Source organism: Pelmatolapia mariae, linkage group LG15 (genome assembly GCF_036321145.2).
Source record: "Pelmatolapia mariae isolate MD_Pm_ZW linkage group LG15, Pm_UMD_F_2, whole genome shotgun sequence".
In the NCBI taxonomy this organism is placed as follows: domain Eukaryota; kingdom Metazoa; phylum Chordata; class Actinopteri; order Cichliformes; family Cichlidae; genus Pelmatolapia; species Pelmatolapia mariae.
Window position 1 is genome coordinate 7817243 of NC_086240.1, and position 14286 is coordinate 7831528.

The window sequence follows — 14286 nt, forward strand, 5'->3', positions numbered from 1 at the left end:
AATGCTAGCCTACAACACTATTCTTAAAAAAAACGTATTTAATAAACATCAAAATTTTACTGATAAGGCATCATTTTTAACATCATTCTCTTTGAGCCATGTCCCTTTACCGTTGCCTCCTTTTAAATGAGGAAAACCGCTTGCTTCAGTTTGGATGTGAATGAAATAAAGCTGAGTCTGTGCTTGTGGCCCAGAGTCTTAAATTACAAGCATATGATAGCATTAGTGTAAATTTTAAGGCTGATAACATATGGCCACGTGTGCTAAGATCTCAATAGTTTGCACCAGAAGTGCGTTTAAAAAAAACAAAAAGCAAGTAAAATCAGTAACGATGAAACAAAGAGAAAAAACTAAACTTTACGTGATCAGACATTTATTAATAACTACCTGTCATACATTTCTTACAGGCCCGTTCCGCTTGATCCTTCACTATTTGTGGTACAGGTAAGTCATTATTATTTTAAAAAGGATTGCTGTCTGCTCCAGGCATGACTTGCTGTTATTTCACCAGTGTAAACAACAAACATGCTGCATAAAGCTGTGACTCCTAGTGCTTAATATTAATCCGATTTTTACAGATACGCATTACATATTTGATAACAATCTCAAACCTTATGGATGAAGTAATGTGATCGTTTTTCTTTGGCTTTGACTATGAAAATCTTGTGTCGGGAAGACTTTTAGTAATGTGATGTACATGGTGACAAGAACTTTATTCAGATTTTTTTTCTGTCTTGGTAAAAATATTTGAGTATTAAATGCGCTAAACTTAACACACACACTTCATTGCTGCTTTTTAAGTGACGTGATAAGCTGCAGCACTAACAGTGCTACTGAACTGTAAAAGGAATAGTGTCAACTCTTTTACTTTGAGACATTGTAGATCAACAGATGTAACTTTGCAATGCAGATTTAAAAAATGACATAGTTTTAGTTTTATTATAGGTGAAAAATAAATTATATTATTAATTATTGTGATTTTTAAATAATTCATAATAACATAGTAAAGCTAAATGACAATACAGCCGTTAACATTATATTGACATAAAGTCAAAAAATTTCAAACAGAAAGTTCTTGGTATTTGAAATAAGGCCCCTTTCTTGTCTGCTATGTCTTAAAAAAAATATCAAATTTATCAGAATTTGTTACAATGTACTTCATGTTTCAAATGAGATGTTCAAAATGTGGACGTTTGATTACTGTTTTAATCAGTATGTGCCTCTGAAAAAATGTTGCCCATGCATATATGCTATACCGTCTGCCATCTTAAATGTTTAATTATAAAGGGCAATAAAAATTCATTTTTTTGCTTTTAGGTGTGTATCTTGAATATATATTTATAGTGCTATAGTACATTATATTGCCAACTAAGATGACAGCTTACTGCAACGCTTAACACAAGTCAGTCATGGGCTTAGGTCAGGGGTGTCAAACATGAGGCCTGGGGTCCAGAATCAGTCTGGGAAAGACTCAAATTTAGCCCACAACCTGGTCAACTAATTTACCCGCTGTTGTGAAAAGAGAGCAGCCAAAAGTAGCTTCATATTGACCCACATGTTTTGTAGGTAAATGTTACAGCAGTCTGAAAATATTCTTCTCACACTCTCCCAATATATCGCGCTAACACACGCAACAATTTTTCCTGCGGTAGATTCTGTAATTCTCTAGCACCAAGGCCTGCTTATCCTCTCAGCGGGTGGTTCGCTGGCAACATCAATAACCTTATTAAATATTTAAGAACTCCTCCAGCCATGTTTATGTCCCAGTTCCCCTTCTCTTTCTGTGGATGAGAACGTATTAGCAATTGTGTTTGATAGAATCAGGCTGTTGTCCACATGCTGTGCTATTTGCATTTGTTGAATGGGGGAACGTGTTCAGCCGAAAACACTTTTACACATATTTATATTTGTGTTTAACAATTGTAGAAAACATATGTGCTGTGGCTAATGTTGCTAACTACTGTATTCAAAAACAAGGCTGTACAGAGAGGAAAAAAATCTATATAAATTATGAATGAACCCCCCCAATACCCCCCTAATTTTCTCTCCACTCATTGTACCTGTTTGATTTCATAAGAATGTTTTTGCATTTGTTAAGTCACTTAACGCTGACCTTTGAGTCATTCAAGCATAGAAAAGGCTCCTTACTAAAGGGATGAACCGTTGTTGTGTCTATTCAAAGGACCAGTTTAAAACTGTAGCATTATCAAGAAAGCTCCTCACTGTGAGTGAAGACAAAGTAAACTGTGGCCAGGACGATTATGAAAATGTTCATAATATATAATTTAAATCACTCTCATCCAACTGAATATGAACTTTTTAAAGACTTTAACAAAGGCAAAGTAGGTAAAGCTAAAGCTGTCCAGAGCTCCAAGCCAACCATAATAACCTATATAAAACCTATATAAAATCACTTGTAATATAATTTTTATGCACTAGAACTTGTAGTTATAGTACTCTGTTAATGTACCTACTGATTAATGGTTAACCTGTTATAATTTGTTTTCTTCTTCTTGTTTATTTGACCTTGTGTTTCTCAGCCCCTCCAGCTCATCCCTGCCTCTCGGTCTTGTCCGCCTGGCAAACAAGCAGATCAACTGGCAGCTGGTGCTTGCAAGGTGCAACAAAAACACACACGCTCGTAATCAATACCTGAATGTGAGCTACTTTGTTGCTGACACACACTAAGTCTTTCTCTCTCTCCCCTTGCCTATCCCCTCAGCCAATCATTTAATTGCACTCATTACAACAGACAAACCAAGTAGAAAGGCAGTTTTTAATTGACTATCGATTCCACCATCCGAGACAGTGAGAAGCGCGGTCAAACGATGCTGCAGATGTCCATTAGTTTGATGTGGCTGATTTCTGTCTGCCCCTATATCTTTTCTCTCTCATTTCATTTCCTCTGAAACTCTTTTTGCTACGCTTAATGCTCCCGATTATTACTGTTCCTTCTCTCTTTCAGCAGTCCAACCTGGACATTTATTCCCGTCTTTATCATTTCAAGCCCCCCCACACACAATCCCACACATAATCTTTTCACTCTTGAGGGTCTTCATCTAATTTTGATTTATATTATAGACAATAACATCTATTTATGTCTTTCTTTCTTTGCTCTTCTGCTTTTCTTCTGTTCTCTTTGATTTTTTTTCGGTGATTCCTGACCCATTCTCTTGTTTTACTCCACAGCAATGGCAAATTGTTGGCAGTGGTTCAAGATCAGTGTGTGGAAATTAGGTAATTACTGAACTCTGTCTCTCTCTTTGAGGCTGTGTGCGTGTGTTTGTGTGTGTGTGAGTGATAGTCTTAATTAAGGGGGTGATTTATCACATCTCCCTTTAACAAAGAAGTCCAATGTCAGCTTGCATTTAAAAGATGAAAACTGTGTTTCGAGCATCAGTACAGTCAGTAAGAGTGTAATCCATCACAGGAAAATATTTGAATCAGTTTGGCGTACTTTTGTAGCACTCATCTGAAAAAATTCAAGCTAACAGTGAAAACACCAATGCTTCCCTTTTCATTTGTGGGTGTATAAAGAAAGCGATCAAAACATACACACGCATGAATATCTGTGTGTTCTTTTTCAGTGCTTGTAATTATTTCCTGACATAAATCCAATTTCCCTGTGCGCAGAAAAAATGCACTCAGTCAGCAGTGTGCTTCACTGACATAATGTAGTGCTTTAAAATGAGCAAAATTTCAAAATGAAAATCTATAGCCGTGAACTAGATATATTAGGATGTCTTACTCTCTGGAGACTAATGGTACACTCATTGTAAAGGGTTTCTCCACGTGACCCTTTGTGTAATTGGAAGGCGGTTTCATACATGGAACAATATGAAAAAGCTGAATGTTTCTGTTTCTCAGTATGCTCAAATTTAAATGTAGTTGACCTTTTATGATCAAGAGCAGTCAGGTCTCTTCACTTTTGCCTCTGCTTGATAGTGTGGGCTACTCTTTTGTCCTTTTTTCACACTGCTGTTGTTTAATCACAACGTTTTATAGCTGCGCTTCATGGCATTAATTGAGTTGTGTGAGTGGGTGTTAAGTCAGCTCAAGGCCTTATCCCCTGAGCTCCTTTAAGAGTCTGTCGAAACGCTGCCTACCCCCACTTGTCTGCTTGATCTATTGAGCTACTTTAGTTGGCAGGCCGTCAGTGGCTGTTATAACCCAACTTATACCAGTTCCATATGAGGAAGAAGTGTATCAATGTCTCTCAGTGCCACCTCTCCTTACTTTTTTTTCTGTGTGTGCACGTTTCCTCCTCAGGTCTGTGAGAGATGACTTTGGCTCACTCATTGGGAAGTGCCAGGGTAAGACCTTGTCCCTGTGTATTATCAGTCACATTCTTGTTCATGGTAAATGACGACTAAATTGCCATAACTCACTTCACTAAGCACTCCGTTTGTTTTATAAATGATGATGGGGGTTACTGTTGTAGAGTACAGTGTGTGTGCCCTTGTACTCCTTTATGTGATATGTCAGATGCTTTAAGTTTATTTAAGAGATAACTGGTTTGTGTGTGTGTGTTCATATACCATGTACTGAACTGCTCTAATTACACAGATATGAATAGAAAAGAATACAATTTTACTGTGTTAATGCCTTAAAGTCTAGAACCTAAAAATCCAACCTTTAGTTGCTTTATTGTTGTTTTATTTTGTATTTATTGTTCTGTTAGTCTAAGCGCAGGTGACTGACTTGGAAATAGAAAACCTTTTTAAGGTCTCTGGTGGATAAACTATGCACCATCAACACTCTCCTACCTCTTCTTTTCTTTAATTTTTTATCTCTTGGTCATAATAAATGCCAGAAGGAAAGAGTTGGTGAACATCTGCTTTGGTTCTTCTGTGGTTTATGAGCCCTTTTGGTGCTAGTTTTTAATAATGTAGGTTTATTTTGTGTTTTCAGCTTAATAATGGCGTCCTTAATTTGCATCAACATCCCTTTGGACCTCATGTTGAGAGTTGAACAGCTATGAAATACAAGTTTAATAAGTGAATGCATTTGCCTGAATCTGAGCAAAGCATAAAAAATCTTGAATCAACTCCAGACTTTTTATTTGCTTAATATTTCACAGCATAACAAGGGAACAGGCCTCACCTGGACATGAAACTGCTGGCTGCAATTCAGTTAATGCAATACTTTTATAATCCTCCTTCAGTTAAAGCTGAAAGGCTGCAGTTTGTTTGAGTTAAAATACACTGTAGTGTTGTACAAAGGCAAAATTGCAAAAATTGTTATTGCACAAATACTCAGGATTCTGATTGTGTCTTAGAAATGGTATACACATCACAAGCCTTGCAGCTGACTGACAACCTGTCCAGTCTGCTGCCCCATGATAGCTGGAATACACTCCAGCCTCCCAATGACCCTGAACATACTGTTGGTTTCAAGTTACTGGACATATTAAATATCCTAGCTATACTGTTTTAGGATTAGGAATCCACCAAATAGCTACTGTGGCATCCACCTCTGATGTCAGTATGCCTCTGACAGCAGGCATTACACTAGTAGAATACAGCCAGTGTGGCTAAATAATAAGCACTGTATATTTACAGTGTAAATATAGCTGTTTTTAGTATTATTTAGAACCGTAGCATGTGTATACAAAACCTCATAAAATCAAGTTGATGTTAAAAGCAATAACTGTAAACGCTGTAAGTATTAAAACTGATTTACATCCCCTGAATAATTAGAAGAAATTATGTATTTGGATCAGCAGTCCTTAATTTGGAGACTCGTTTCTACAAATGATCCCACACAATCCTTCAGGGCAGAGTGTCAGATTTTATAGATGCATAAATTAGAGTACTGTGATGACGTTGAACTGTGTCGATTCATTGGCGTCTGTGGATCACTGCAGAGTAAACTGCTGTTATGAATCTGCTGTGAATGAGAGCAGGGAAACAAAGGAATCGGAGCTGCTTCGTCTGTCATCTTTCCATCTGCAGCTATCAAAAGTCCACTCTGTGATTGAGGTTGACTCTTAAGCTGCAGTTCTAAATTCACTGTATGTAAATTGAACATTATGTTATGCACAATATTTGTTGTGCTTCTTAACGTCTGCTCTGAGCTTGGAGTGTGTGTGAGACTGTGTGAGAGACACACGTGAACAGCATCGGGGATAATCACCTCGGTGTCTACATGATCACTCATTAAACGCAGCCTTGTTGTGACAGATAAAAGCAGTTAGTCTTAATTAGACGATGAAATTGTGTGCTGTGTTAGTTTTATTGCCGTATCTGAACATAGGTAAGCCCCAACTTTCTGTGAGCTCAGACGTTTAAAACATATAATGCTGAAGTGTCTTGAAATGCAGTTAGACAGATTTAGATGTTTTATATTTATAGTTTGTTTATTTTTTGTTGTTTTTTATTTAGGTGGTTACAGTGGTTATGGTGTTGTGTAACAAATCCAGATATAATCCAACCCCAGCACTAATGGACCACTTGGTTCATAATTACCTTACTCAACACCGATTCCTACATAAGTGTAATAATTTTGATCTGATAAGCTACTGAATAATACTACATTTTAAGGTGGTATATCTAAGTATTTTACTCTGAAAGTTCAGCCATCCCTGGCCCGGACTCATGATCTACTTCTCCTATTTTGGACAGGGCACTATATAGTCTGCCTGTGAAGAGAGTGCACTTTAAGACTGTGAAATCGAACTTGGCTTATAAAATGCTTACATATATAAGACCTGTAGGTCCACTCAGCGACCACTTCAACAGGTCCACCTTGCTAGTGCCCGCTTTTTGCCTTCAGAACTGCCTTAGCTCTTTGTTGCATTCAGCCTCAGTTTTCTGTCTGTAGCTGAAAGGAGTGGCACCCGGTGTGGGGTGGATTTTTTTTTTTATTTTCTGGCTGCTGTAGCCCATCTGCTTGCAGTTCAATTTCATACATAAAAGATGGATTTAGTCTGCATTTGCTGCAATGCTGGCATGTTTCCCCTGGGAACCCACTGCTGTTCCCACTGCTCATGCTGATCACAAACCTTTCAGTGCCTGTTGCAACTGCAGTAGAATTGAGCTCAAGCCAATCAAACACCCTCGTCTTAAACCAGGTTCTCTTTCTGACAGAAGCTGTCAGGAGGGGGTAAATCCAGGCAGTTCTGTTAGAATACCAGGCAATATAATGGGATGGTTACTATGGCTTCTAAAAGTGTCTGAACAATAAATTGACAACACTGGCGTCAATTCAAATATGAGAAGTGTCGCCACCGGACTCCCTTTGCCGTCCTTTATGTTTGTGATATTTCTAGGCATTACAAACAAGAAGGCATTGGTCATGAGTGTGTACGCTTATCTTTCACTTTGTTAGGTACAGCTTGCTGGTAATTTTCCTTCAGAACTGCCTTGATTCAACAAGGTGCTGGAAACATTCCTCAGAGACTTTGGTCCATATTGACATGATAGCAATCACACAGTTGCTGCAGATTGGTGGGCTGCACATGTTCATCCCAAAGGAGCTCTATTGAGATGAGATCTGGTGACTGTGGAGGGCATTTGAGCTTTGTGACAACAGGCATCAGAAGTAGTAGAGTGTGGTCATAAAGGGATGGTTAGGAATAATGCTTGGATATGCTGCGGTATTTAAACGATGGGGGGACCAAAGTGTGCCAAGAATCACCACCACCAGTGTTAACTGTTGACACAAAGTGAGATAGATCCATGCTTTGACGTTGTTTACGTCAATTTCTGACCCTACCATCCCAATGTGGATGTATCCAGGAAAATTCACGCAGATAAGCAATTTATGAAATACTAAGACCGGCCAATCTGGCACCAACAACTAAGCCACATTCAGAGTCACTTAAATCGCCTTTCCTCCCCTTTCTGATGTTTGATTTAAACTTCAGCAGGTCTCTTGACCATGTTAACGTACCTCAATGCATTCAGTTGCTACCATGTGATTTATGGTTTATAAGATATTTACGTTAACAAGCAGTTCAACAGGTATACCTAACAAAATGGCCAATGATTTATTTATTTTTTTGGACCTATAGCTGTGTTTAAAAACTGCAAACAAATCACAACATGTATTGAATTCCAGTTTTGTGCCCATATTTTCTTTTTCCCTAGTTTTTCATGTTTTATTTTTGTTTTTGTTATCTCTGCCGCACCTTCTCAGTCTGCATTGTGTCTATATTTGTTCTGCTCTGGCTAGTTGTCATTGTGGGCCGTTAATGGTTCAAAGTGTGGATAACAGTAGCCCCTGGGCCTGTGTAAACCTTAGCCTCCCTACTCTTTTTCAATCCATTTCATCGCTTTTTTTCCCTCCAATTTTCTTTTACTTCATTTCATTCACGGAGATTTGTCCTAATGGATTTCACTGTGATCCTGCCTTTAATGGCATTTGCGTTTAATGGATAAGTGTATGTGTGTGTGGTGTGTGCTTTACCGGCTTTTCTTTTTCTTGTGCAGTCGTTTTTGTGTGTTCGTTTCAATGCGTCCACACCTGTGTATCACTCTGCCACTCCAGTCCCCAACCCCCTCTTCAACTCGTCCTCATTGCTTGCTTCCGTTTCAGCGGAGTTGTCTCTCACCTGTGTACATAATTCATAAGAGTTGAGTTCTGATAAATGCATCTGCAAGGCTTTAGATGGAAGGCTTCTGTTGGGTCATTGGGTGTAATTCTCCTCAACTTCAGCATCTGCCATCACTAGGAAAAAAAAGACAGTAGCATCCAATTTTCCAGCTCCCCAAAAAAGCCATCTATGTGGAAATGGAGCCCTCTCAACTGCAGAACAACATACTGTGTACAATTCATAATGGGAGACAAGATGGCAAGAGAGGCAGTGTGAGAGGGAAATTTAAAAAAAAAAAAAAAGAAAGAAAAAAAGATTGAAATATGGAGCAAAAAAGAGTAAAAGAAAACTAGAAAAGAGTAGCGGAGGCACTTGGTACTTATGGTTTTCATAACGGCTACATGTTCTTGTCTGCTCCTAAGCTGAGAGTCTCAAAGGTGTGTTAAATCGCGCACTTCCTTCCTAAGGTACGCTCTGATACTTAGGCCTTCAAATCTGGGGAGCTATTGTGTCTCTCAGTGTGTCGGATTCATTGTTTCCCCCTCTCTTTCTCGCTCGGTGCCCCCCTTTCTCTCATTTTCCCTCTCTCTCTTTGTCTGTCTCGCCTCCCACTTCTTCCCTTTGTTCTTCATTTAAAATTCTAGTCATACAATATCCAACGCCTCCATTAGTTTGCAGTATTGCCCACCAGGGGTTGCAGCAGCACTCCGCAGCCAAGAAATTCAGTACAGGAAAACGCCAATAGCGCTGTTATGTGATATCAACAAAAACATAACTTCCTTTTTAGAAATTTATTGCTTAGACACAGCACCCGTGGTATCATATTATGTTTCACACTGTTCTCCAACTGCAAAAATCTGAGACTGCGCTAAAAGTTGCATCTAGTTTAAAGCCTGAATGATTATTCTGCTGAGTTTGTGCTCATGTTTGCACAAGTCTTCGCCCATTTACCCACCCAACCCCTCCATACTGTTTAATGTGGCGATCAGGTATTCAAAACCGGCTCAGGATCAGAGGCCTGTCAGACTGCCCAGGCTCTTCTATCAGAGGGAAGGATGACAGCGAAGCCTTGAGAAAATGCCAGCAGGCACGGATGTGCTTCATCACAGCGATATGGTTACACTCACAGCACAGCTGAGCCAGCAGATTGCTAAAGCGTAGTCTATACTTCAATAAAAGTTCAATTTATGGTCTCCGTTCTCCGCCCCACCTTTCTCTCTGGCTCTACCTTTATCCTCATCTCCCAATACGTGTGTGTGTTTGTGTGAAAGTGTGTGTGCATGTCTTTGATAGACAATTACTGAGGTTTTACATTTGACTAACCTTCATAGATGATCAGGATCGGACCTTGCGCACATTGTGTTGATGTGTCGCATTAGCCTTATCCGACTCCTCTCATCCATATTCATCATCAGCACACTTCGGCTCACAAGGGATTATTCGCAGAGTTTCTCATCTGACTTAATTTGTAATCCTTGGTTCCTTGAACGTCTTGTCATTCTTCCTTTCTGTTTTACGTTCTGTTTCATCACCTGCTACAGTGCCGAAGGACCCAAATCCCCAGTGGCGAAGGGTGGCGTGGAGCTATGACTGCACTCTGCTGGCCTACGCTGACAGCACTGGCACCGTGCGCCTTTTTGACCTCGTGGGCAGCGAACTCTTCGTCATTCCGCCGGTAACAGTTTTTTCCATGTTTCAAGCTGTGTTTGTGCTTAGTCTAAGTAAAAAACAGCAGCTTCCTGTTCTTAGCTTGATCCCCCCTCTTTGATCAACTCTTAGTCAGAGTTATTCCATGATTCCCATCTCCATAGTTTCCTCTATTTTCTCAGATGATCGCTTCAGCTACAGTATGTTATATCTTATATCACTGAATGCATTTGTGGTATGATATATGGAGGAAAGCATCAGTTTTGAGTTTTGGAAAATAGTTTCTTATTCTGACAAAATGATAGAACGCTACGGGAGATTTGGTGCTACTTCTGGCTGCAGGAGGATTCAGGCCCGTAATCATACCTCCAGAGATGGGCTGAGCTGTGCTGTTTCAGTGCAGCACACATTTTGCTGGGCACTTTGAGCTGTCTGTCACTTTTGAAGAAAATGTCTCCTTGTCAGACACACTCTGTGCTCTCTTTGCCTGTCATTTCTGCTTTCTAATTCACTCTCTGTGTCTTCTTCTCCATTGTGTCCTATTTCTCCCCCCATCTTCATCACCTTCCCTCCTTAATTTTTCATGATAGCTTCTCTCTGTCTCCCCCAGAACCTCCTGTATTTCTCTCCTCTGTCATCCTTGCATGTGTCTCTCTTAGTACCTCTCCCTGCACTTTCAAGTCCATGTGCCATTCCTCCCTCAGTTTAATGCCCTCTGTGTGCTGCATATTATCATTCTTCTGTTTCTGTCCATCGTTCCTTTCAATTTCTCTATCCGCCCTGTCAGAGATGGCGAGCGCAGACGCCCGTCTTCTCCCTAGCCACGCACTCATCTTTCAAAGCCTGTGATCCTCATTCCTTTAGTGCATCTCTGCTTTGTGCTTGCACACTTGCATCAGAACCCTCCCTCTTCTGTACTTTGTACTGTTCCCCTTGTTTGTCACTGTTAAGTTCACACAGTGGCGACTTACTGCTATTTCTGGAAGGGATGATAAAAAAGTCAATTTGACAGAAAGTGTGCGCGTGTATGAAAACAATGACAGTTTCTTCCCTTTTTCCCCCACGACACTCAGCTTTTGTCTCTCTTCTGCTTCTATTGTTTTTCATTCCCTGTTTCATTACTGTCTTTTGCCTGTTTTTTTTTTCCTTTGGGAAATGCAGCTTGTGTGATGTAACTTTAGTTGTTTGTAAAAAAAACAAAACAAAACAAAAAAACAAGTGAAAAGAAAAAATTTGTGAGGGCACAAAAATCAATACTAGCAATTAAGCAAATTTTACATATTTTGATGTCTTTTGATAGCATGTCAGTGATTCTTCTTTGTTTTCTTGCTTTTTAAATCCAGGTGGCGAGTTTCCCCGGGGATTTCAGTTGTGCAGTGGCAGGCCTGATCTTCCTGGAGTATACAGCTAGTGCTCAGTGGTCAGCCGAGCTCCTCGTGATCACATATGGTGGCAACCTCAAAAGCTATCTAGTCAGGTGAGAGACAAAAATGCTGGATTTAAACCTCTAAGAATGACTGTGTTTCTTATTAGCCACACCTAAATTATTTAGTAGAATAAACAATTCACACCTTTAAAAGTGCAATTTAAAGAATGCAGAGAGAACCTTCACTAGTCAAAAAAGCCACACAAACAACCACTCGCACACAGTAAAAAGTGTTTGAAAAGAGTTTAAAATTTAAAAAATCTTTTTGCGCCATGCTATACTTCTACTGTACATGCACACATTATGACTTCTGGAAAATGGTTATGGACCTCTATGGTGGTCTTGCGTAAGCACAACAATGTAATTGGATAATGTGTTTCATGTTTGTCTTTATGCATGTTTTCTGGGCTGCAGTGTTATACTTTGATTTAAACGCATGGACTGTATTTTCAAAGGCTTCCTTTTTCCATTAGGCAGGGCCACACTTTGATTTTATGACTTGCACAACACCTTTGACCCATTAGAAGGCCTTTCATTACTTACTCTTCGCATTACACTTCACCTGCTCTCACCACTTAAATTTCAATTATCACTTTTTATGTACTCATCTCTTTGTCTGACTTTTTAATTCGTCTCACTGTCTGTGTTTCATTCCTATGTATCACTGAGCAGTAAGTCATGACAATAACTGTATTTTGTTCAAAAAATGGAATATTACTGAATGTGTAATATGGAGTATGTGGTGGACTAAGGGCTTAAGTGGCAATTTCTTCCTCTACATTTTTGCTCCCAACCTCTCTGTGTGTTTGTGTCACTGTAATTTCGCAATAGGCCAGGTCACCGTTTCAGAGTGATGATGATGCTTATTAACCATATGTGCAATATGTCAGTTAGAGATTCTGTTGTTGAACAGTCACAACACAATAAACCTGCATAAATGAGCCTTTTCTTCACTGCGCTGCCACAGCTTTACACTTTAGAACCATACAGTGTGCTGAATGATAATTGCAAATTGATGTGATCAAGATCATTCACAGCAAACAGATAATTGTCAGTTATCATTAACACCTCCCAATTAGAGATGTCGGTGCATTTCCAGTTTCAAGTGCCTGCTTATTGTTTATTGCTATCTAATTTCATTGCATTTTTTCAAGCTAACAACTCTCTTAGACAAGGAGACCTTTTCTGCTTTGTTACTGTATGATCTAAATGCATGCATTCTAGTATTTATTCATTCTTATTATTTCACTATTTTTTTTAATTTTTTTTTAAAGCTTTTTGTGGTGTGGCTTAATACTGCGTATCTTACTATACTTGAACATTTTAATACAATTTCCCTTTTCTTGCCACTCCTCATGCAAATGGGCATTTTGAAAACTTGATAAATGACATTCTAATAGCTATGTGTTTTCCTAATAGCTGTGCACACCTTCCTTTTAACATTATCACTGTTGCATTATTTCAGGGGTTTCTCCCCCCCCTCGATCTTGTTTGTTAATGTGCTGGCTCTCCAAGACATAGGGTGAAAGTTTTAATGTGTGTTGAATCTTGATAAGACGGCTTTGAGCGTGTATAGCGGTGTTTGCTAATAAGACGGGGGAAAAGCTGATTTATTTTTCTATTAGAGGCAGATAAATGGTGTTGGATGCTTTTGAAACATCCAAACTGTTAGTCTGTGTGTGTGTGTGTGTGTGTGTGTGTGTGTGTGTGTGTGTGTGTGTGTGTGTGTGTGTGTGTGTGTGTGTGTGTGTGTGTGTGTGTGAGAGAGAGAGAGAGAGAGAGAGCGAGAGAGCTAGAGAAGGAGAGAAAGAGGGAGAGGGGAGGTAATTAAGATGTGGGAGACATTTGCACCAGATTTCCTCTGAAAGTGTTTTTAAGCTTATACTCACTCTTCCTCTTCATATGACTGCATTCCAATATTGTCGCTCAAACAGTTTAAATTAGAATTTCAGAATTATAGCTGAGGTTTGACAATAAGTCACCTCTCTCACCCTCTTACACTGTGCCAGCATTTCTTTTCTGTGTGTGTGTGTGTGTGTGTGTGTGTGTGTGTGTGTGTGTGTGTGTGTGTGTGTGATTGGTTCAAGTATTACTGATGTTGTGGGGACCTTATTTGTTTTCATCATCACAATATAGGGACGTGTCTTCCTTATGGGGACAACATTAAAAACCAAGTCCCTTATTAAATACTGAAATCATCAAATTTTCAGATGCAGACATGGGTTTATGTTAGGTTTAGGTTTATGCAAGTTGTGCTTTTGTGCATACATGTATGTCTTCACATGCATGCTTTACTGTGGTATGAAGACGTGCATATGTAGAGGAAGCCAAAGTCTAGGAATTGTGCATATCCCTCGGCTATTTCCCTCGTTCTCCCTTTCTTTCCCTTCCTACCTTTCATCGTCTCTTTCTCTCCATACAATGTACACTGAGAGGAAACATTTCCCCAGCGAGATATCCAAACACAAATTACACGTCATCCCCTCTAGCACCAATCTAATTTAGATTGCCCACTTAAATTAGATTATTTATTTTGCCATGTCTCATTTTAATTGCAGCTGGGAGAGAAATTGCTCTGTCATCTTCCTCAAAACAGCTTTGTCGCATCATTAACACTTTCCACATGAACACTGGTGTTTTGATTGTTTATGTGCCAGAGTTCAATTATAGGCAACTT

General features: G+C 39.4%; 1 protein-coding gene across 1 annotated transcript in view; it reads left to right on the forward strand.

The window, feature by feature from the left end:
- Positions 1-14286, forward strand: part of nbas (NBAS subunit of NRZ tethering complex) — a 176576-nt gene that overhangs the window by 1358 nt on the left and 160932 nt on the right. The window contains exons 3-8 of the mRNA XM_063495518.1: positions 408-444; positions 2541-2618; positions 3190-3237; positions 4270-4313; positions 10078-10211; positions 11527-11660. Coding sequence (XP_063351588.1) covers positions 408-444; positions 2541-2618; positions 3190-3237; positions 4270-4313; positions 10078-10211; positions 11527-11660 — 475 coding nt within the window. The remainder of the gene's footprint in view (positions 1-407; positions 445-2540; positions 2619-3189; positions 3238-4269; positions 4314-10077; positions 10212-11526; positions 11661-14286) is intronic.